The following is a 25,574-nucleotide window of genomic DNA, read 5'->3' on the forward strand; positions in this document are numbered from 1 at the left end:
GAATTGTGGAGGAAATATTTGTAATGGAGAAACTTACACATAGATTGAGACTACAAGCACGATTTAATGACAAATTGGAAAAATGTACTAATTATAGAACAAGAACAGGATATCACCACAACAAATAGTGGCCTTCAAGGACATTGATATAAGGATAATTGATTGATAATGTAGGCGATGCCCTGACAATGTAATTGAATGAATATCCCAATAATAACAGTGACTGCAGGGTGCTCTGTGATTTCCTAGTTACCAATAATAAAGGAGAACAGTGCGTCAATCTTTATTCAAACCATATTAGGAGATGATACCTGTATCAAATGTGTTCTTATGTGGTGTGGGATGACAATTGGTCGTTCTGGCTGCCCTACCATGATCAATGAAGTCAGGATTTAGAGTCTTACCACCCGCCACCAAAGGCTGATAACAATTGGGGTTAAAACAGGTGCTACGAGCAGTCTTTGAAACAACTGCTTGAGTTTGAGCAGAAGGAGGGGCGTGGTGGGGCTGTCTCAGAGCAGAAATAGAAAGTGAGCCTCATAATTAAGGTGGTTCACATGAATATGCTCCTTGCTGCCAGTTGTCTGTCTCCCCTGTTGCAGTCAATCTGGAAGACCCTGTGGAATGGTAATTATTATCCTGTATGATGGCAATAAATAACACCATCGCTGTGAGTGAAACTAAAATTCCCAAAACACGGGACCTCAAAACCAAAACAGGGCAACAACTGTTGTGGGAGAATAAAAGATTAAAGCTGTTTAAGAGTGCTTTCACACTTACCCTGTTTTTGTGCAGTTGTGTTGCAATGGGAAACATTTCCTACCCTTAATTTGTTTTTTATGTTGGGAGCTGAGAGAGAGCCACAAACACAGTTCCCACAAACACTAAAAGTCATCTCCACAGTGTGAAGAATGGGAGCACTCAAACCCACTTCCACAGAAGTGTCATTTTTATGAAGCTTTATAAACACTTCACCAAAATGAACTCATCCAGATACTCAAAAAAAAAAAAAAATAAATAAATAAATAAATCATATAGAACTGTAAACTGTAGGAACGATACGTCACAGATTGCTGCTATAATAGAACTCTTTACTCCCTCCGAACTGGATTCTGAGTAACATTTCCTGCCATCAGCGCAAAGGTTGGAAGTGACACGCAGGACTGTCAAATGTGCTCGAACATTCCCTCACAATCCTCACTTCTGCCAGAACATTAGAGTGTGTTTTACGAGGAGAATGGAAATGATAATGCTCTATTAAATCATTCATCTGTTTAGGATTTTAAGCTTTGTCCAATCACCCGCCTCTTGGTGCCGCCACATGACGGGTAATAAAGTACAGCTTGTTGGTTAATTGGTAATTGGAAACATAACTTTACCAATAAAAGCTGGTACAAAGTACTAATTTCACTCCTAATTCAGAGCAATTCAAATAGACCATAAGCGAGAAAATGTCTTGAAGTGCATACCAATCGTCTTCTTTTAAAAAATCTCACAGAGAGGAGCTCTGTTCATTTAATATCCCCCCAAATTAAAGGAAAATGTATGATTCAGTCATCTGGCCACAGAGTTAGATCATGCTCTATGACATCATTCTGGATGGCTTAGCGCTGCTGACCTAACTCAGCCATGGATGTAGTCAAATCTGTACGCTAAACATCAGTGGAATCGGTCTTTCTCTGCACGCTGTCGTGAAGTGCCGACGTTTGCCTGACGGACACACGTGTTTACTGTAGGATTTGATATCATGACCGTTAAGGACCGTTTGGAGCAAATCGTCAACAACACGACGACGACTGTGTTCGGCAGCAAGAATGTTTCTTCACTTCAGGCCCACGCAACCAATGCACAAAGTGGAAACTATGAATGAACCTCCGGAGTCTGTCCACAATGAAGTAAAAACATAATCGCAACATATTCAGACCAGTTTCAGGCGGCTGCTGAAGACAATAGCAAAGCAGGCAGAAAAAAAGGGTTTTAAAGCTGTATTTAACTGTCAATGTACTTTTTTGAACATCAACAGACACGGTTTCCCTTTCTTTTTACACTTTGTTATGATGCACGGCGTTGCTTTTACCGTTCATAATGACAGAACACTTCAGGGTTTTATGTGCCATGGTAAAAGAGAAAGGTTAACCAAGTGAGCCATTTTGAAGTGCAGTCTGTATTTTTCTCTGCCACAAAGCATTGCAAAGCTCTGGCATCAAGGGGCCTGCCCAAGAATCCCCAACAACAGTTGGTTTGAGCAGTTGTTGTTGACCGGGCCGAGCTATGCTGCAGTTGGGCAACTCCTGTTCCCCATGTCAAAGCAGACGCCACATGTGTCCCCTATAAAGTTTTGTAAAACACACCACCAAGCAAATGTGTCAGAGAGCAGCTCAGCGGGTGAAATGGGTGACGCAATGTGTGCAAATGCTGACAGGTGGGACGGCAGGTCTGAAGCTGGGTGGAACAGCAAGAGATTACAAATAAAAAAAACTTTCACCAGAATGGATAGGAATCTGAATTCCTGTGTGGTGAGGAACTCTCTGTTTGTAGTTACAATTTCTCTTCTGTTAAGAGGAGATGACGAAGGACTCCAAATGTTGGCATAAATGAATAATGGGTGTTGTAAGTGCAATGTATTAATATAATAATGGTATATTATTACCCGCACCATGTGATGTAAGGTCCAATATTTCTTCAAAACAAAACAATTACCATAAATAACTTCCTGTGCTGCAGACATGTGATCATTTCAATAACCCCATCCAAGCCATTTCTAGAAATTCCTCTGTCTGCGTCCAGACAATAACATCATCCAACTGCAACTGTGTAATATCAATGGAAATGCAGAGTGAGCCGCTTTAGAGATCGACAGGTCAAAACTCCTTCAAGATGTTTTCATCTACATCTGAGATCTCAGCTGAAAGACAAAACACTTTTGAATGCTGATTGATATTAAACCGACAACATTACATCTGCGACTTATGGACTTGCAATGATAGACATTAATTGTTCTTGTGGTTCAAATAATTTTTCAAACTACTTACACAATTGCCACATAATAGAGAAAACCATAGCAAAAAGGTTAGCTAGTATAGTAAGTTCCTGCTGAAACGGGCCATTTCTGTACCTCACAGTCCTGTACCTGCATCCAGGGGACAGTGTGGGTAGATATTGAATATGGCGATGTTGCTCTTTTAAAGTTGTATCGTGTGTGTGCGTGTGTGTGTGTGTGTGGGGGGGGGGGCTTCCACTCGGCTCTTGGCTGGTGGGGCTCTGTGGCCTGGAGCCAGGCTTGAACTGGAGCCAGTGGTATTAGATAGGTGAGGGTCTTCTTGTCCCCTGATGCCCTGTGGCTCCTCCCTCATCTGGGGTTAATTGCCTTCTGAGCCACACACACACACACACACACACACACACACACACACACACACACACACACACACACTCACACTTGGCTTTTTGGTTGTTCTGTTTGGTTTATATAACATGTTCTTTTTTGTTTTGTTTTGTTTTAACCTGCATTGATATAATTTGTATGCGATGTTGTCACTGTTGTTAACAAATAAATTCAATTTTTAGATAATAATAAATCAATGAGACTTGCAACTTAAAGAGTATGTTAGGCCGTTCCATTGCAAATGCAAATCTGCTTCGGCACCACGAGGCATCTAAACAACAACAAAAAGTACGAAAGACTTTACAAAATCCATTTTGATATTTCCTGCACCTTCACACTGCAGAATGACTCGACGATTCAGCAGCGTGTCTGTCAGATCACCTCAGGGAGAACCAAGGGGCAGCTCTGGGCAGCTGTCGTTTGGGCAGCCGCAAGCACAATCTCACCATTGTGTACGACGTGCAGCTGGCATGGGCCTGGAATGCTTACAAAGAGTGAATCAACCAGAGCCCCTCCTGAGTGTGACCAGGCCTGGGCTGTGATACAGGCAGATCCTTAGCAGCTGTAAAATATAGATCCTCAGTGCTATAATCCTTTTACAAGGCTCTACTTTCACTTCAACCAGACCATTTGGGAGCAAATGATCATAGTAAACCGAACTCAGTAATTCAATATGTTTAAGTAATAGGAAGAATCATAAACTTGCATGGCACATTATACTCACCGCCCGGACGTGTGAAACAGGCTCTTTAAGGAGATCTAATAAAATTCACTAGCGTATGAGATAAGCTTGGGCCGCACAGTAGTGTAGTGGTTCGCACTCCCATCAGTGAGAGTGTGGATCGAGTCCAGTCCCTTTCGGTGGGGTGTTTTTATGTTCTCCCTGCGCATGTGTGGGTTTTCTCTGGGTACTCTGGGTTCCTACTGCCATCCACAAACACGCATGTGAGGTTAAATTGGTATTTTAAAATTGCGTTCGTGTTTATGTGTGTCATTGACTGTCTGTGCAGTGATGGACTGTCTATGGTGTACACCCGTTGACAGCTGGGAACAGCTCCAGAGCCCCGAGACCCTGAACCTCAATAAAGTGGTATAGAGGATGTATCAAAGTCTTAAATATGTCTGAAAAATATTTAACTCAAGGAATCATGCATATACCCTATACATGTGGTTTTGTGAGTGCGTTAGCACACTTTTCCAGTGTGGATGATGAAAACCTTCACATAATCACAGCTTCCACCAGAACTGTTCTCATTGAGCCTTTCCCCTTTCACCTCAGTCACAGAAGCATTATCACAATTGAGCCCATATGAAGCTCACATGAAGGCTATTTTCTTCTCAAGCACAGGCGAGCAGCCCAAAAACACATTCTTATATACTGACAGCATTTAGCTGGATATAGTGTTTTACAGCATGAATTATGTTTCTTTATATCAAACACAAACACATGCCCAGGAACTCCCCATTCTGACCACAATCTTACCCTGGAATAAGTTTCTCGGCTTACTTAGTGGTAAAATGTGCTGGACTAGCAACAGCCTGTGCTGGGTTCATGAATGGGTCATTTTGCATCCATCATCCATAAACAAGGTGATGCAATAACACTGAGATTTCCTGGGATGCTGCTCAAAACTGTCCCTTCTGGTCTTCATGACTGTGTCCTGCAAGCTGCCTGTACACATGAAGAGATTATTAAGTGCAAAGTCCACCTGGTCATCAGCCTGTTGGATAAAGATGTCTGACCAATAATGCTGTTTGTAACATATTTGTAGAAACATTATTGGCGAGATTGAGCGTCTATGTTCAGAGCTGTAATAGCTACTGACCTCAGCAATACAACAGCGCCATCTATAGCTGATTGTCTGCTATTGTGCATGATCGCGTCAGCTGCAGACAAGATCAAACACTTTCGATCATTATTTGTAAGGACCATAAAATTTTATTCTTCTCTACTGAGGCACAAAATCACTTCTACCACGAAGACACGTCAGAAGTATGACAACTAGTGTGAGGGAAATGTTATCTAATTATTGATTTCATACTGCAATTGCATACTTACATGTGAAAGGTTCAGATGTGGTTAGATTTTGGTAACTATGAAAGAAAATTTGATAATAGGTAATGCTATTGTATTTAGAAATTAGGACAAAGATCTTCTGCAGATGTTTGGTTTGGAGTTTAGAATTATTAAACAGTATCAATATTACAAATAAAATAACATCCCTTGGGAAATGAGTGTTTTCTTTCGCCCCCATATAAGTCAGAGGAAACTAGTTAAGAGAGAGAGAGAGAGAGAGAGAGAGAGAGAGAGAGAGAGAGAGAGAGAGAGAGAGAGAGAGAGAATCCATGGGTATACAATGAAAACATGCGAACTCAAATTCAGCCTTAAAGGGGACATATCATGCTAAATCCACTTTTTTAGCCCTTAAATGCATTTTGGTGTATATTTAGAGTGTTTAGAAGTACAGAAAAGTTCAAAGTAGTCTCTTCAGGTGCTCCGTTGATATCTTTATATTCTGTTTTGGTCATATTTTGCGATCGGTTTCGATTTTTCTGTTCTCTATTACGTTTTTTGAACAATGACGTCACAGTATTCTCAGCGGAACTGCCAAATTAGGACATCGACGTTTCGAGCAATCCGCCATTTTTGTTTCTCGCTGCGATTTTGTAGTCCAACCGAAGTTACGAGAGGATAAGTCGAAATGTTCGGTTGTTGGATGTAGTAACCCACAAGCTTCGTTACACCGTCTCCCAGCATCAGAACCTTTTCCAAGTGCCTGGTTGAGTTTTATTTTTCACAGAAATGTACCCACATCTGTGGGTAAGGTCATTTTTGTGTGCGCGAAGCACTTTAAGGACGACTGCTTCAGCAACCTCCGCCAGTATAAAGAAGGATTTGCCGAAAGACTTGGTCTGATTGAGCGGTCAGTTCCTTCTATCTATGGAGACGACGAACAGAGCACTTCGGTAAGCTGTATATAACGCTAAAAAGTGTGATGATAAGACGTCCCTGTCATTGTTTTGTTAGCATTAGCAGTTGCACCGTCTTCATATGTTAGCGCTGTGTGCTCGTTTTAGATTAGAATGTAACTTCTGTGTTAAATAGTCGTTGTAATACAGGCAGTATTGTAGTAGTGGGCATGGATGGAGAAGTTAGTGTAAATATAGTAACACACCATTGCGTTACATCCATATGAAGACGTTGTTCTGAAGGTGCATCATCGTCATTTTCATCTCGCTCCGCCGGGTCCGACTCTGGCTCCAACATGTATGGCTGGATGGACAAATCTTCCGTTGTTGACATTTTGTAAATAATGTGTGAATATAAAGTTTCTGCGCCGCTAGATAATTGTATCTGTTCTATCAAACTACAAAGATGGCCGAACAGGGTGACGTTGAACCGAGTGTGACCTCTGCAACCTGGAGAGGAGGAGGGGTATGAAGTGTCTCATTTGCATTTGAAGAGACCGCCCCAAAACGAGTTGCTCTCAGAAGCGCATCAGAAAAGGGGTTGAAAAGGGGCCTGTGGAGCTCTAATAATGAGGAATTCAGACCCAAGCATTGCAGTTTCGCGTTGTATAGACCACAACTGTATGATTTATATGTAAAAAGGAAGGATTTAAAAGCATGATATGTCTCCTTTAAAACAGGCCGTCTTATCGTGGACATATCCTGTAAAACAAAACTGTCTTTTTTGTTAATTGTGTACTGATATCACAATTTATATGAGCATGTTTTTGCATTATAAACCTTAACAATCAGAAAGATGGAAATTGTACGTTGGTGCTGATGGAATTTCATTTGCTGTGTGTTGTTCTAAATCTTCGTGAACCATGATTCTGACAACTCTGGCACCATGACCACCCTTGAGATGAGAAGATCTGCTTAAAAGATCAAGTTATACAACAAACCCCTTGGGAATATCTTGCTTAGTATTATGGCTGTAAATTTCGACTGACAGGTTGTTAGTTTTTTGTTCGTCATAACTTTACATTATCGGGTTTGCGCATGAGGAACATAGCAGTGTGTGTGCGCGCGCGCGCCCAGGGCTACGGAGCCGGTTTATCCGACCATGCTTCTTATTACCTCTACATTTCCCTGTGAAAGCCATAAGTATGTGTAAAAGAAATGTGAGCACGTGACACCCAGTCATTACTTCGTGGGAAGACGGTAGCTCGTGTTTCCCCCCCAAAAAATAAAAAAACAAATTGAGAAATTCACAGGCAGCGGTTGTTCTGGAGGAGACTATCCGACAGAGGGCGCTCTAGCGGCGGACTCTCGTCCTATCACAGCTCGGTGTAGCTCCAGTGGAAGCCCCTGCCTGTCTCAACACCACCAGCTCGACCTGAAGGTAGCGAACCATTCCGTCTTATCTTATCATTTGTTAGTTAAACCATTCGTAACCTGGCCAGCGTTTAGAGGACCACGGCGCCGCGTGAACGGCTACGTGTCATTTTCTTCATGTGGCTCACGTCGGCGAGCTAAAGGCTAAATTAGGCAGATGGCTCCATTGATTAGCTGCTAGCAGCAGCCTCTCCTCGCCACCCGGTGTTTATCTGATAACTGGAGGGAGGGGGGGCTGCATTTGTTTCACCGGGATCGTTGTGAGAGCCGGGGAAGGAGCGACCCTGATGGCTGTCAGCTGTCTCCCGCAGGTTTGTGTTGTCCCTGTCAGACAGCGTTAGCCTAGCGGCGGCTAGCTGGTGTCTTAGGCGTTCACTGCGGGAGAGTAAACCGTGTCCCAGCTCCATGTCAGCGCCTCCACATTATCTATCACTCACCGATGTGTTGAAACCCATTTTGGACTGTGTTCAGATGAGGCCCTGTTTTGTTTATTCTGCCTATTTTCCGGAGTCACGGGAGTAGTTGTCCCGACTAGTCATCCGATATCAACAATATCCTTCCTGTTTAGTGGGTCAAAAGCTGCTTTCTGGTTAATCCAGCTATTCTTTTCGCCAAAAAGACCAACAGACCTTCCTGTTGTCCAAAACGACGTGCTAAAAAAGCACATCATCAGAAGCTCCTCTTATAAGGACAAAGCCTCACATTACACTGTTTACATTTTGAAGGGGTCAGTTTACGAGGCACTTTGTACAAGCTGCTCCACAACAACAGAGCAGGGGTCCAAATGTGCCCTGCTGCCTGGATCTGGCCTGTGTGAAGTGAGCTTGAAATAGAAATGTCTATGTTATGGTCCTCTGGGAGTTTTATTTTTAAAAGCTAACAAAGGTTGGAGGTCAGTGAGAAAGTGAGTCATTGAGACAAAATAAGCAGGCAGGGGGCACATCGGGTTCAACAGGAGAAACTTGTATTTCCTGAAGGGAATCTGGGTAGGAAACGCCAAGCAATATGCATCACAATTAGAATCGGTTGCGAAAGGTCCTTTTCTTTGGCGTTGTTGCTTTCTTGACAAACATCAAACTTTGTGATGCTGTAAATAACTAAAGACTGCAGATAAATAGGTACACTATCTAATTTTTAATTATATGTGTGAGTAGAACACTCTCTGTATAACCCCATTGTTGTGCATTGGGAGGCTACATAGATACGAGGAGAAAGGAGGAGGAGTGGTAGGTGTAGTTCTAATCACCTCTTAAAATACTCTCCCAGCTTAGATATGAGGGGCTTTTGAGCCTGCCAGCAACAGCATAGCTGAGTTAACCCAAGAGGGTAAACAGTTACCCTTTGTGTTTCTCCTCGACTGCCCCGTTCTTCCAATCAGAGGGCTTCCACTCCTCCTGTGAACGCAGGTTTCAATGGCCACGGCTTGATGGGATCCAAGCAGGCGACAAGGTGATGGTGTAAGGACTCCCAGTCACAGAGGTGCTTGCGCGGGGAATGTTGCGCTGGTCGGTGCACCTAGAAGGAGGGCCGCGGAGAGTCAACCATGCTGCTGTGGCGGTGGGGCACAAGGTGTACTCCTTTGGAGGCTACTGCTCCGGCGAGGACTATGAAACACTCCGTCAGATCGATGTACACGTCTTTAACACAGGTAGGTTCTTAACATGCACAATTAGAGATCAAGTTTGAGTGAATTCAATATAAAATCTTGTTTTTTGATGTTTTTCATGTTAAGTATATTTAGTAGGAACTCATTCAGGGATTCGTTTTAATAAATAGAAACAATTAGATTATATTTTCGTAAAAAAAAATTGTGTCAGTGAAAAGAAAAACATACTAATGTCAACCTGGCCAAATTAATTTTTTTCCACTTTGGATACTCAGATTATTTGTATTATCAGTAGGTTGTAAGCTGTTCTCCTTTGATCCCCTTTACTTATTCTGTAAGGAGAAAAGTGTATATTTGTTGCAGAGGCAAGTGTTTCAGTTTTTTTTTTCCACCTGTACCACAGTAACGGTGTCTCACTACAGCTGGCAATTAAAACCGGAGCTTTCCATTGTGGTTTGTGGAATTCGTTTTTTTTTTTTTTCACTTGTCTGACAAAGACAGGTGTTCTTTAAATGTGTTCTCCGAAAGTTTATCGGACTGCAGCCTTTACTTTTTTCAATCTAATTCAAATAGTTTTTAGGTTTTTTTTTCCCTTCAACCATCTGTTTAGGGTTTTACAACTTCCCACAGCAGCTCGAGCCTACCTGCTATTGCAAACTATTGGCTGATTGTAATGGTAACGGCACCACCTCAACAGTGGTGTCTTGTCATTTTTCTTTGTGTTTCTTTTCTTTGATGTTCATTCCACAACAAAGCCGCTGTTGTTGACGTTCCTTTGATTATTTTTTTTCCTCTTTCTCATTTTGTCATTTCTGTTTTGTTTCACCTTTTTGATTTAGTTTTTCAAAATAGAGGAAAAACGATGTGGCAACAACAATTTCAATTCGGAATTTAACTATATATTACACAGGTAACAAACAAATACTACTGATGTATACATTTTTTTTTAAAGATATCTCATTTGAAATTGATGTGAATTTTTCGAAAGAGTACACCAAAAACACATGATGAAACTTAAGAAGTTGCTTGTGTGCATTTCCATGTATAGAATTACTCTACCTTGGCGTGTCTTTCAGTGTCACTGCGGTGGATGAAGTTGCCTCCGGTCAGGACGGGAGGACATGAACGCGCCCGTGAAGTGCCATACATGCGCTACGGCCACACAGCCGTGCTGCTGGATGATACTATCTACCTCTGGGGTGGGCGTAACGACACAGAGGGGGCCTGCAATGTCCTTTACGCCTTTGATGTCAGTAAGTAGACCGGCTTCTGAGTCGTGCCGTTAAGTGACAGTTTCAGGCTGTGGTTCCCTTTGAGATGCACCTGTTTGATGCCAGGAGAAGGGAGAGTGTTTCTTTCAGGCAGCTGTTACAAACCACATACAGTATGTGGGACGGCTTTCCTCTCCATGTGATCCAGGTGTTGTGACAGTTACTGTAAAGACCTTTTCTGCTTCACAGACACCCACAGATGGTTCACACCCAAAATCTCGGGGACTGTTCCAGGGGCCAGGGATGGCCACTCTGCCTGCGTCCTGGGGAAAGCGATGTACATATTTGGAGGATATGAGCAGCTGGTGAGTCTTTATCACTTGTACACTTGGAAAAGATTCTTGAGCAATATGTCTTTTTACAGTCAGATTGAAAGTGCCCCAACACGTGTAACCAAATCTCCAGGGATTAACGCTGGATTTTAATTAATCTCTTTTGCTGGTTTTTAGGCTGACTGCTTCTCCAATGACATTCACAAGCTGGACACCACCACCATGGTTTGGTCATTAATTAATGCCAGAGTGAGTTGAAATGTCACAGTGCAAAGTTTATCTTTTGCTGAATGGTTGGAATGAATGAAACACAAAGCGCTTCCTTGAAGAAACATAAAGCTGAAATGGTCTGGCAGCATGCTGGGCTGCTTTTAAGTTGGCAGTGTTGCAGCGTGAGTGTCCAGTGGTCAGATTGGCTGGTTATAAAGGCAGAGCAATGTAATGCAGCCCTCTGGGAGTGGGCCAAGTACAAAAAGCCTCACAGAGGATTATACACTCTCTCCTTTTGGAAACCAATTCGATATGTGCTCATGTGATAAACTCTTGTAAAGTATATTTTCGACTTGTACACCAGTCAGTAGGTTACAGTTGGCTCAAAACTGAGGGCGGAAGGCCTTTCACCTCGTTTTACCTGACAAACTGTTAAAACTGTCCCCATCAAAAAGATTACAGTTTGGTATTTACAGATTGAGTTACGCATGTGATTGGATAATGCTTAAACAAGATCCCAGACCAACATTCCTTTTGAAAATCAAAAATAAAAACCTGCTCTGATTTTCTTCAGCCATTTCTCTTACACCTTTTGAATATATTTTGTTTACTCGTGCTATAATTTATGAAGAAGCGTAACGTTTGTTTGTCTGCACCAGTTTGAAAATCATGTATTGCATGCATTTGGTGATGAAAGACACGTGGAAGGCATTAGTTTAGCTTTATGCCAAGACGCTTGCCTTCGTCAGACCAGGCGTCATTGAGTGGCTCAATTTGAACTGTGTCATGCTTCTTCTTTTTCTTCTTTTCATGGTTCTGTAGCACCCACAGATTGATGAATTGTAATTATGAGACTGCACAGTCCTCATCATTACTATGAGATGTACTTTTAGAAAATATGGCAAAGCCTCAAAAAGTATTTAATTTCCTGTGCATTCATAGACAGGCCACTAGATGGCACAATTTACCTGATGATGCTTCAAGTTAAATCCTGCGTTCAATCCTGGGTGAAGATGAACTGCTTTATCGGACAAGTGCGACTTCCACCCAGAGCAGATTAACTTCTTACAGTGCCTTTTTTTTTTTTTTTTTTTTTTTTAAACGTACAGAGAATTGTGTTCGTGGGGAAAACCCATTAATCACAGGTTTTTTTGTTGGTCCTGTCTGCACAGGGCACGCCGGCACGCTGGAGAGACTTCCACTCGGCAACAATCATCGGGACAAAAATGTTTGTGTTTGGTGGCCGCGCCGACCGTTTCGGTCCATTCCACTCAAACAACGAGATTTACTGCCCCAAGATCAAAGTGTTTGACACAGAGACCAACTGCTGGCTGAGCACCCCTTCCACCCAGCCACAGCCGGACGGACGCAGGAGCCACTCAGCTTGTGAGAATCCACAAAAAATACACAACAAACAGGTCACCAGTCCTTCACAAAGCAAAGACAGGAAGACAGAAAACCAGACCACCTCCACACTAGGGCTGTTGAAATGAGGTTTGGGATATGGAATTAAATTTTGAATATTATAATGAATAAGACTCCGTAAACAACAGTGATGATAATTCCTCCACAGCACCTGAACACTTCATTAGTGATGTGTGGAACGTTTCTGACTTTCTGTTAACAAGCACAGACATGTAATATTTGATGTCCAGATAAAATGAAATGTCATGGCATAATGTGCAACCGCCACCATGCCTGCTCACGCCACACACTGGCCAGGCTTGGACTTTACACATTTCCTCCTGTTCCTTCCAACCTCCCTGTAAATCCGATGACAGAACATCTAATTAAAAAGTTGTTGAAGCCATCAGTTGTGAAATATGTATGAATTTAGTCATTTTAAAATTTTTAACTATGATTTTATTTATGTTTTTAATAATGTTGTTTGTTTCTATTGTCTTTTTTGAACGCTTCTGAATTGACCCTCAGTAACATCCTTGGGTTTACATTTTCAATTTCTAAGTATGTCAATGAGCATAAGTCTTAATAATCCGATGCTTTATTTATTAAACAGGAAGTTGTTTTTTTTAATCAAAACCAACATTAGGTTCTGTGTTACAAGGGTGTCCTGAATTTATGGAATTCCTTTTGTTATTTATTTTGTGTTGGTGATTGTGCAGTGATTTTATTATGTGACCTTTCTCCATTTCATTGCATGTTGTTTATCATCAGAAAAACTCTTCGAGTGCAGCCATTTGTCTCTCTGCCCTGTCTGAGAGGCTAATGCAAGATTTTATACCAAGCAGGCTGATGAGCTGTTGCATCAGATAATGAGAACGCTCCCCCTTTCGGGTCTATAAACAGTGTTACTTGTTTGGCTTTTATTTGCTAGTGTTGCATTTTATGTCTACAGTCAGATGAAGCTTATTCAGCCAGTTAACTATGTCTCATGGTTTCATTTATAGTGCTACAAATGCCATTGATGTTAGAGATGGACCATTAACAATGTTTGTTTGGGTTTTTAGTTTCCTACAATGGAGAGCTGTACATATTTGGAGGTTACAACGCTCGCTTGGACCGGCACTTCAACGACCTCTGGAAGTTCAATCCAGGTAATTTATTATGTACTTAAGCCTGACTGAGAAAACTTGTCATGTTGTTGTAAACCGCTGCCACTAAATGAGTCCTCCTGGGAGCGTTTTATTTTTGGAATTCCAGCCCGATGACTGTTTACCTCAGGAGGAGATATGCAGCACTGGCTGGGCCAGCTTGTGTTGACCCACTTTCCTTTTCATTCTTTTGTAGAGAGCCATGCAGACAATCATTTTCCCCCCTTGTTGCATCATTGTTGGTCTCATAATAGTGGCTGGCGGTTCCCCTTGCTAAAAACATACTGGGAAACACAGATGTTCTCTCTCTCACTCACTCTCTCTCTCCCAGAATCACTGAGATTAAAAGATGACTCCAATTTAGTGTCTGGAGTTTTGACAACTGATTCCTGGTTAATTCTCTACTTACATGAACTGTTTAACAGACTACTGGAACATTGATTCATCAATGTGGTTAATATCTATGCAATGTGAAATTACTTTATAATAACAGATTTATATAATACCTTAGTTCCCTTTGTTATGATAACCTTTGTGATTTAGAAATAATTACAGCACCTAACATAGGCTTGAGGATGCAAATGTTTCTCAGTATATATATAGATATACATACATACAGGTACATCTCAGAAAATTAGAATATCATGAAAACGTTCAATATTTTTTGTCACTCAATTCAGAAAGTCAAACCCATATATGATATAGGCTCATGACACAGAGTGAAATATTTCAAGCCTTTATTTCTTGAAATGTTGATTACGGCTTACAGATAGTGAAAACCCAAAATTCAGTGTCTCAGAAAAATTAGAATATTGTGGAAAAGTTCAGTTTTGGAAAGTCATGGTGTCACACCCTAATCAGCTAATTAACTCAAAACACCTGCAAAGGTTTCCTGAGCCTTTAAATCGTCTCTCAGTCTGGGTCAGTAGGCTACACAATCATGGGGAAGACTGCTGACTCGACAGATGTCCCGAAGACAGTCAATGACACCCTCCACAAGGAGGGTAAGCCACAAAACATCATAGCTAAAGAAGCTGGTTTTTCACAGAGTGCTGGATCCAACATGTTCATAGAAAGTTGAGTGGAAGGAAGGATGACCGCAGCCTTGAGAGGATTGTCAAGCAAAATGCATTCAAGAATTTAGGGGAGCTTCACAAGCAGTGGACTGATGCTGTAGTCAGTGCATTAAGAGCCACTACGCACAGACCAATCCTAGAAATGGGATACAAATGTGGCATTCCTGGTGTTAAGCCACTCCTGAACAAGAGACAACATCAGAAGCGTCTTACTGGGTTGTGGAGAAGAAGAACTGGACTGTTGCTCAGTGATTTCCAGCAGGACTTGGCACCTGCCCACACTGCCAAAGATACCAAAAGCTGGATCAATGACCCTGGTGTTACTGTGCTTGATTGGCCAGCAAACTGGCCTGACCTGAACCCCATAGAGAATCTATGGGCTATTGTCGAGAGGATGGTGAGAGACACCAGACCAACAATGCAGATGACCTGAAGGCTGCTATCAAAACAACCTGGGCTTCCATTACCCCTGAGCAGAGCCACATGTTGATGACCTCCATGCCACGCTGCATTGATGCAGTAGTTCATGCAAAAGGAGCCCAACCAAGTATTGAGTGCATAGAAATGAACATACTTTTCAGAAGCCTTACATTCTTGTTTAAAATATCAGGGGTTTTTTCTTGATCTTATGTAATATTCAAATTTTCTGAGACACTGAATTTTGGGTTTTCATTATCTATAATTTCAAGAAATGAAGACTCTGTGTCATGAGCCTATATCATATATGGGTTTGACTTTCTGAAATGAGTGACAAAAAATATTGAACATTTTCATGATATTCAAGTTTTTTGAGATGTACCTGTGTACATATATATATAACAACAAAATAGTATTTTATATAGTTGACTTTTTCTGCGCTGGCAGCACTGTGTCATTCAAACTTACTTTAGGTATACTGTAATAACACTGAGGTCACGGTGTAGGTCTGCATTTCATATTCAGGGTGTTAAAGAAAGCATTTAGCTTAGCTCCACTGTACACTGTCATTTTTTTGCTTGTATGAGCAAGGAGTATCGCCTTGTGTTTTTGGGGTGGCTTGTGCTGGGTGAGCCTGGTTACCCGGTTCATTGCAGTCCACTAGATGGCAGCAGCTCAACTGTAGTCTAAAGTTGTTCAACAGAGCCAGAATGGCTTGTTGCCATAGAGATGCAGTGATGCCATTTGACTCCGCCAGGCCACACAGTGTGTCCTTATATGGAACGAGCGAGCGTCAACATCATCGCTCGTCTCACACTTCAGGGCACAGGACAGTTTCTGAAATTCTGCCTGTTGTTGTTTTTTTTCTCCGATAGTTTATTTTTGCTCCATTATTCATGAGTCGTGTGTTTGACTAGTAGTAGGAGGTTCACCGAACTGCCCACTCATTGAAGCTTTATGTAAGTTTGTTTAGCACTATGATGTGGCCCACACAAATCAGCATTGGCTGTTTTAATTATTGAAAGCAATTTAGTGTTTGACTTTCTGTTTTTGCAAAGTCAAACAAGTTAGATGTGCCCAATATTTTTCTTGTCATTATGCTCGAAAACCGACAGTTTAACCGTCTCGTCTTGTGTTGGGTGTTCACGCTGCAGAAGCCTTCTCTTGGAAGAAAGTTGAGCCAAAGGGGAAAGGCCCGTGTCCACGGAGGCGGCAGTGTTGCTGTATGGTTGGAGATCGAATAATTCTCTTTGGAGGAACCAGGTGAGTGACAACATTTATTATTCATGTGAAAATTTACATGAATTTTGAACAAATAGTGCTAATCACACTTCGTGCAGGCGGGGTTGTGTGTGTGATGCATAAACAGTGCAGCTTTTCCAAACTTCTCAGATGTTTCTTTGTTGCATGCAGTTTTAGGAGTGACTGTACTTCACTCAAAATTCCTGTTGATTTTGCTCTCATGCTCTGGTTTAACAATGTCGTCCGACAGGGCGTCATCCTTGCTGCCATCCAAAGCATTTGAGCTTCAGCTTTTTAAAGTCTTTGAGTAGCTTGTTAACAACACCATCCAGCACCCTGAGCTGAATTGTCATCCCCTGACGTTTGTCTGGGTGAGTCACATGTCTGCGGTTCAGATCTAGCATGTTCTTCCTGTTTCTGAGGGTCTTGTGCAGCTCGGCATAATACTAAGGAGCCAAATATATGAGTACCCAACTTTTTCAAGACCTACCTACATTTTTGTAGATCAGCAATTTGATTAATTATCTGTTGATTACAGAAACCTGACATAAAAATTGAATCCCAACTTAACATCCCACTTTTATTTATCATTCCGAGGAATATTACCACAGCACTGATGCCCAGTACCGAGGAATTGATATCGGTACTCAATGGTACCAATTTTTGATACTTTTGTGTGTAAATGTGGTAATAAATGTTACTTTGTTTAATAATAAAAAAATATCTTATTTTTTTCTCAATATATAAACTTTATCAAATATATCAAAACAACGTCCAACTGTTCGTATTGTAACATCGCAGTTGTTTCACAAATTTCTGAAGTGTTTTTTTTTTCTTAATAATGCCCAAATTAAAACCCAGCTCCACCTCCTTCTACTCCTTTCCCCTCTGGAAACATTGTGTGATGAGGCTCCATGGCTGGCAAATAATTTTAAAACAAATGAGCAATCTCTTCAGCCTGGAGAAACAGTTAGTGCTGAACCAGGAGCTTCCTCAGATTAGAAGTATTCCCGCCGCTGGCCTCGCCCTTCACGTCACAAATATTTCAGCGAGCGCAATCTGCATTGCGTTTTGAAAAGCGGAGCCTCTCGAGCGCTTTCTCTCAGCCATGCTGCTCTGTTGGCTGAACCCGCGGCTACAGACGTCATTACGCTTGGTGCATGCAATGCTGCGTCCCAGTTAGGCTCGGAAAATCGCCTCCTCTTCCTCTCTGTCACAAGGATGCGTTTTGGTACCGGAACATGGTTCCGTTTGATTTACGTGAATCTGTACTCGGTAGTACCGACGGAATTCGGTCACCACCTATAAAGATACAGAATTCGTTACCCATCCCTAATACCAGAACCAATAATTCAATAAATTAAACGTAGACATAAAACAAAGAATTTAGTGTTCTATTCACTGACAGCTGTGTACCGGTACATTCACACCTTAAGGCAAATTGCAGTCAACATTTAACGCAAACTTGTAAGTCTTTGGGCTGTTGGAGGAGGCTGGGGAAAACCCATACAGGCACAGGGGCAACATGCAGTCTCCACACAGAAAAGCCTGCACTGAAATGTAATTGGAGGCTCCTCACTGTGACCAAGCACTTTATATGCAACTCTCACAATGTCTCGTTCTCTATAATGTTGGTAAATATTTCAGCAATTGTTTCATGCACGCACCCCTACATGTGAAAGTCGTCCCTGTCAACATTGCTCATATTCCAACCCACTAAATTGAGGACAAAACAATGATAGTATGCATTAGTCATTGCCGAGCCCCTTATTCATTGCTCAAATATCCGTTTATTTAAATCCAATTTCCCCTGTATGCCTCACAGAGGAGTGTATGATAAATGCTTAAGCTGACAATGTATGATGATAATACCACTGCGTGCCAGCTGGGCCTCTTCTTCCTTATACTGAGAGTGGAGCCATGCAGCTAAATGCTGAATAAATGTTGGCACTGCTCATCAAGTGTTGTCAGCTTTTCAGCCTTTTAGGTGCCAAAATCTTCAGTCAAAGTTTTTCCGAGGTCTTAACGATGAGGACAGTGTTATGTAAAAGTTATTTATACTGAAGAATCCTTGACAACTTCGTGCTTTACTGTCGGAGTCATTGTTGAGTGATATTCGAGTTGAAAACAGGAACTTGAGTGGAGTGGGTTTTGGTAAGGATAAATCAATCATCATCTAAAGCTCCCTGTATGCTTCAGAATGACACGCATAGAAAGAAGGGCTGACTGAATGTCTTTCAAAAAAAAAGATGACCAGATCAAGAATACAATGACAATCCTTTCAGCGCTTTCTTTAATATCATATTTAAAGAGTGACCACAGTTTGCTTCCCCGAAAACCAAACTTGAACAGCATGCACAATGAGAAACCCATAGCTTTGCTTTTGTTTGACTACATAATTACTTGTAGCTTTCAAACATTTACTTGCAAACTGAGTTCAATAAGGATCCAGTTTTGATGCCATGCAACTTTATGGAAATTAGCTTCTAAATACAGAATCTACATTTTCTGTTACTACCAGGAATACGGTCAGTTTTAAGACTACTTCTGTTTGGTGACACTAAAATGTAAATTATGTGACAATTTGAATATTTTTTTTTTTAGAACTCTAAATAGCAGTTTTTCATTCACATATAAAAGCTCAATGTTCTTCTAGTTCTTTTTTTTTTTTTATCCATGATTGCAGTCCATTCAGGACAATTGGCTTATCTGTCATGTATATATCGCTGCAATCATTGACATATCTCATTCCCCATCGATGGAAAGAGCCATTTTCTTCACTTCCATGTACTCGAAACTGAAAACACTTGTTTTCTTGGTCCCTTCAAAGCAGAGGCCCTGGAAATGAGCATCATTGTAAGCTTTTGAGCAGTTTATGGAGAAGAAGTGTCCTCTGTCATTATGCTAAACGGAGGGTCTGGCTCCAGCAGACAGCAGTCTGATCATTCTGGAGCTGGCTGTAGGGCGGCAGTGATAACCGTAGGGGTTTGCTGCTGGTTAGGTGCCGCTGGGCTGGTGACTGCCTTGTGATATGCCAGTAGCCGGCGGGGTAATGAAGTAGCTTACAGCGGTAGCATGGTCCAGAATGGTCCCGGTCCTGAGCTTCTGTTATCAGCAAGACTCCGTTATCAGGCAAACCCTGGTGGGATAACCTGGTGGCGGGGATCACAAAGCTGTGGATAAGGCTTCTCTCAGCCCCTCTACGTCTGCAGGCTCCGCCAGTCCTGGAGGCGTTTGGCTGCGACTGGATTTGTTTTCTAAAGCTTCATTAGACCCCACATACTGCTCCACCAAACACATCAGCGTACAAATCTTCTGCTGTGTTATCAAGGACATTATTACGCTACAGTCAAAGAGCTCAGACCTCCACCAAGGTCAAAATCCCATATTTTGAAGATGGAAATCTGCAAGCTTGTTTCCAGACTTGCTAAGAGACTCATGTCAAAGCAGACTTGTGATTTTCTGAAGCTTACTGGTGCTGGTGAATGGGAAACTACCACGATCCCCAAATGTCCTATGTTTTGTCATTATTCTGCATTAAATTGTAGTGATGAATTTTCCAACAAAATGCAGTCTGCTCTTGGCCTGAGATACACCCCTCGACAAAATGAAAACTGGGGCAGTGTTTCTTTTTTTTTTTTTTTTTCTGTAATCCTGCTGACAAACCGAACACACTGCGCTGCAAACGGAACCCCCCTGGGGGAGGTAATAAATATTATGCAAAAGCATATTGAAAAAGTTTGATTGTTGTCAAAAACGGCAACATTTATAGTCGGTTGTTGATATGGTACAGAGAAAGAAGCAGGGAAACAGTTTATTAAAAGATGAAAAGCTTAAAATGATGCTTGTTTTTGAAGATTGTTATCCACTGTTTGGTTTCTCTGTAGGATTACTCCAGGATGGATTTTAAGGAGTCATGATTTCCTGTGGAGCAGATAGGGCTGGGGCTGGAAAAGGGAGTGTCAGTGGGCTGATGGAGGGCACAGAGGAAGAAATCAAACACTGCAATATCACCCAACATCCTGTTTAAAGCCTGATTTATTTTTTTAGGAACTGGCTTTCGCTTGTATTTCTGGATATAGACGAGGTATGTGTCCATGGGGTAACTTGTGGTTACTCTGGTGTTCTAAGTCCTCGGTTACTGTACGGATTCCTGCATAATCCTTACACACTCTGTGAGAGGTTGGCCACACATGTTCACTTGACCAGTATTGCTTGTTTGTTTTTTTACACAAGCACACTTAAGCCTCTTACACACAGGAACTTCCATAGACGCTTGCACACACTTTTCGACATACAAACACAATCTGAACAGCTTCTTTTGGCTCTCATTTGTTTGCTTTCTCTTCTTCATTGAAAGTTTTTAATTTCTGGTACTATTTGTACAGATGAACAGTTTATTGATTTTTTTATTTGTATTTTTTTTATTTCAATTATACGTCACTAAGAGAATAATTATTTTTGTTTGGGAACTCAACCTCATTTCATGGAGCGTTAGTTTTCAGATATATGTGGGGAAAAAATGGGTTCTCTGTTAATATCAAGGAAGTCAGAAATTGTGAGACTGATCAAAAAGCGTGTGGTTTGTCAACTGTTTTGTAAAAACTTGCTGTGAAAGGGGCAGGCAGCGTTTCAAATAAAACAAAGGGAATATTCGGAGACGTGGCCCTGACGCTGCGCTCACTCAGCCAGTAAGCAGGTGACCATTTGTGGGGTCTTCTCACTTCCTCGTCTGCTGAATTAATGTTATCATGGGCAGGCTAAAATCTTTCTACCAACAACATTTAAAAGATTTTAGTTAATCTCAAACTAACTTGAATAATTTCACAAAACCAGATTGTGTTGTCAACAGCTGTTGGAATCTGTGGCAATAAAAGATTTTCTAGTTTGAGACTTTTTAGTTTGAGAGGAGGTGAGGCAGTCGTTCCTTTTGTAAACACCTACAGATCTTTTTTTATTACTTTATAATTATATGTTTTTTTGTATTTATTCAGTGTACATTACATTCATTGCTAAAGATATGGTTTTAATTACAATAAATGTTTCTTTTAAGCTCCACTTGTTAATTTTTTAAATTGTGATGTCTTGTAAAAGCTCAGTGGAATTATTTTATCCAAAGAAAAAAGTTATTCTTCATCTGATCTCTTTGGCTTTTTGAAGTCGAGTTTGAAACCCAACTGTGAATTGAGTCGTGGTATTAGGAGAAATGTTACACCCACTTAGGTTTCCAATTTAAACACGAAGCTCCATTTTAAAAGCGACCATTGCAGAGCCTGGTGTGTTTGTTTGTGTGTGACCTGAGCACACGAGGGCAGCTCACAGGTCTCAGAAGTTATTGGTGCCTGTCTCAATGCGTTTGATAAATGTCTGCACAGGCCGTCATGAATTAGCTGCTGGACACCTTGCTTGTGTTTTTTTTTGTCTTCCTCATTTTGGTGAGTCTTCCAAAGGAAATTGTTTTGAAATTTATAGTCCTCGTCTTGTTTTCCCGAGTTAGTTGTTCCTTCACATTGATCCTAAACAGACCCCTGCTGTTGATAGTTTTGCCCCAGTTTCTTTTATTTGTTTTGCCTGAAGGAATTTAAAGAATAATTAATCACTCGGGAAAGGACAATAAAGTTAAGTCAAGCAGGACCTCGGTCCTCTCAAATGTTGTGGATGTTAATATTGCAGACATTTCTAAAATATTAATAGATTGTATTACAAACAGCTAATATATGTGTAGTTTATCATCTAAACACAAATTAGTGTTGATTGAGATGTGTTCACACTAAATGTCTCTGTGTTGGCACAGTACACCAGGATTGAGTGCCACATAGCTTATTTTGGTGCATGCTTCACCTCTGAAGGTAAATGAGTTGGCTGCATGTGTGTGTGTGAATGACAGGCTGGGCATTAGTGGCAGTCTGCAGAGTGCCACTTGCGTCAGTGTAAACAGGCCTGCTGAGCTGCAGAAAGGCGCGAAATTCTGCCCCTTCTCTGATTTATGACCTCGGGGAGCATTCTTTCTCACGGGGTGCAATTTGATATACCCTCAGCGCCTCTGCTACACTCATTTACTGAGACCTGCTCACTGCCCCACGAAGGACGACCCACGCATGACCAGCTCCACCTGCACTGACCTTCACCTACGCTCACCGGCAGCGACCATCTACATTTGTAGATGATCTTTTTTTTTTCTGAGGAACCGAAAGCATATGAAGGCAGCGCCACATAGATTATGGATCTCCTGCTGTTCCTATGTTGTCATTGTTGGCATTCACGGCACTCTGTGTATAATTGCCTACGACAAACCCAGGTTGGGCTAAATCGGGAAGCACTTTAAGCTTGAGAACAGGGCTTCCTATGAGGGGCAGGATGTGAACAAGGACATGACAGATTGGCATGCTGAGAGCAGACAGCTTCGATTTGGCAAAGGGGGACCTGGCACTGTCCTTTGAACTACTTGGACCTGACGAAAATATTCATTTCATGATTGCATTTAGAAAGTATATTTTTACCATAACAGGTTTGTTTGTACTGAGAGACTGGAACCAAGTCTGACTCTGTTTGCTGAGACAATTTGTGGTTAGTTAAGACTTTCTTTTTTGGTCCAAGATAAATGTGAAGACTAAAATTATCCCAGTTGTCTTCAGAAATATTTTTATGTCACCTGTCGATAATCCCCAATCTTCTATGACTTTTTTTTTTGTGTCACTATTAAAAGCTCAAAGCAGTCATTCTAGCTCTATCAGTGTCAATTTGGCTTTTGTTAGTCTGTCTTTTTGATGTTGCTGCCCTGCTTAACTAAACCCTTGTATGGTCTCTTTTATGTAATTCAACTGGAAACAGTTATTTATTGGGCCTCAACAAATTGATCGTGTTTTACACAGATTCCACTCAATTGTTTTCTTACTTGTGTTTCTTCTCTCCCTCATTTTTAGTTTAAAGTTGACTGCAAGGTTTTTGGGGAGTTGTTTCCAGAGACACAGTCTATTGTCTTCAGAATCCTCAGAGTTGTACCGACATCTTCCCTGTCAGGTCACAGATTAAACGCTCGCTGTTGCTTCTAAGATAAAGCAATGCTGTGATCTATTTGCCTTGGGCTCCAAGTTGTTTTTGATGTTACGGTGCAAAAGTGATGAAAGACCAACTTTGAGAACTCCCAAGTTTTGTTTGCAAGATGGCTGGACAGGTTCACATTATGAATACTGTTTCAGGTGGTTTTTACGGCGAGCAGAAGTTTTTTTGTTTTTGACCATTTCAATGACTCATTACTACAACTGTGTGTATGAAGTTACGCTGTTCTTGTGGATGAAATGTGTTGTATTTTTTTATTTATGCCAAACAACAGCTCGCACAGAGACAATTGGATACATTCATGTTTTCTGACTTACAGTGTCATTAAATGGATGCTTCGAAGAAAGGGTTGCCATTCTAAGTTAGGAGGTAAATAGGAGGTAACTGAGTAATGTGAATAGAAAACCAAATCCGGCTGAATATGTCTGATCATAGATGATTAATCCACGTAAATTTGATAGTCACTGCATGCAATACTAGTTATCAATTATTCAGTTAATTTTGTGTTTCTTAGAATTATTTGTCTGAGCTCAGGCAGTATTATTTCTAAGATTAAAAATAACACATGGATCCTTACTCTATAGAATTGTGCTAAACCATATATGACAAAAACTAATGGCAGCAGCCACTCAGATCTGCCATCGTAGACATGCTTATGTCATCACCCACTGGCAAGGTGAGAAATACATTTCAACGTTGATGCTTCCTGCTGACAATGAAGAAGTTAATGCCACTTTTTGCTTTGATAGTTTTTTTTCTTTTATGTGTACCACTTATGCAGACATGAAACAAGGAATAAAAATGAATAAAACATTGTGCCAAGCTATTATTCATCCAGTACTTGGAGAGATTTAGCAGAGCTTGTGGTTCTAACTAGTAGTTCTTCTTGAGTTAGTTGAGTTTTCAAACTTTTATGACAGAATATTTATAAGTCAGCAAATAGTAAAGATCTTCGTTGGAAGCACTTCTTTCCCTTATGCAAGGACGGAGTATATCACCATTTTAAAATGAAATCAGATTTTCGGGGACTTGAAATAACATGTTGCTCATGATTCACTGACCTTGAATGTGAGTTTCAGTCTTTGTATAATCATTTAGAGGTTGCAGTTTCAATACTGCGATGTTTTATCATGCTCTGCTCTTATTGGGTGCCATCGACACACCTAGTCACATTCCACCATCCTCTGCTGCCGGCCGATGTGTGCCACTCTTATGTGTTTTCATCTGTTTGTTTCACGTGACTTTGTGACTCACAGCTCCGCTTGTCAAGCTGACGTCAACCAGGCGCATAAACACGCACATGCTTGCTTTGCTGAGCCAGACTCGACACATTTGTTCCATTTGGCAATATACTGAGCTACTCCGAGTGTTCAGTAAACATAGAAAGTGGTCTGACGAAATTTCTATCATTAGCCATCGAAACAGTAACGTTGCAGCGATTGAGATGGGTTGTTGTTTTTTTTAGGAATATCTTTTTATTGCTGAGCCATTACCCATAAATAGGTTGGATTGATTGTAAACAGCATAGCAAATATAGTTTGCCCATGAGATTGCGGTTGTCTTGCCGTCACACAATAGTGTCGATACTCAACACTCAAGCTCTCCAGCGAGAGGAAGACCACATAGCAGGTAATCTCACTCTTAGCCAAAACATCCCAGCCTAACACCTTTAGTTTAATCCACCCAAGTCTTACCCTGATATTCAATCTGCATGGAATTTAGCTGGGCAGTTAAAACAAAGTTCTCAAGCTTGAAAAGTTCTGCAGCATTCAGTGATTTACTTTAGTAGTTCAGAAAAGGTCAAAAGCCTGGAGCCTCGATATCTGCTAGAAGCCCGTGCTGTAGCTTATCAATGGCTGACAGTGCCGCTGTTATGATAGTCCAGCTGGTTTAAACGAAGCTTGCTATCGCTGTAAAACCTGACAGTCAAAACTTTAGACTAAACACAACAAGGGGCTGTGTCAGGACACAATTTTCTGGCCAGCAATCGTACCAGAAACCTGCTTGTCGCTTATATATCTTCAAATCTGTCTCGATGGAACTCCCTCGAAACAGGCGCGTCAACACACCAGAGATGTTGATGCCACACATGTTGTTGTTTGGCCCTCTGTGTCAAAGGGTAGCCTGCAGAAGTTTCCTT

The 25,574-nt window shown here is 41.3% G+C and overlaps 1 protein-coding gene across 4 annotated transcripts in view; it reads left to right on the top strand.

The window, feature by feature from the left end:
* Positions 1 to 7,646: 7,646 nt before the first annotated feature.
* klhdc3 (kelch domain containing 3) overlaps positions 7,647 to 25,574 on the top strand; it is a 29,568-nt gene continuing 11,640 nt past the window's right edge. Inside the window, exons 1-8 of one of the 4 annotated variants that reach the window (XM_080482001.1) lie at positions 7,647 to 7,736; positions 9,136 to 9,377; positions 10,412 to 10,588; positions 10,796 to 10,911; positions 11,056 to 11,127; positions 12,261 to 12,474; positions 13,557 to 13,643; positions 16,288 to 16,396. In XM_080482001.1, the coding sequence (XP_080338127.1) occupies positions 9,224 to 9,377; positions 10,412 to 10,588; positions 10,796 to 10,911; positions 11,056 to 11,127; positions 12,261 to 12,474; positions 13,557 to 13,643; positions 16,288 to 16,396 (929 nt within the window). In that variant the 5' untranslated portion in view covers positions 7,647 to 7,736; positions 9,136 to 9,223. Of the gene's footprint in view, positions 8,041 to 9,107; positions 9,378 to 10,411; positions 10,589 to 10,795; positions 10,912 to 11,055; positions 11,128 to 12,260; positions 12,475 to 13,556; positions 13,644 to 16,287; positions 16,397 to 25,574 lie in introns of all 4 variants that reach the window. The other 3 variants (XM_080482002.1, XM_080482003.1, XM_080482004.1) reach the window with 3 other exon arrangements.

Source organism: Lipophrys pholis (genome assembly GCF_963383615.2).
Source record: "Lipophrys pholis genome assembly, chromosome: 15".
Taxonomy (NCBI): Eukaryota; Metazoa; Chordata; class Actinopteri; order Blenniiformes; family Blenniidae; genus Lipophrys; species Lipophrys pholis.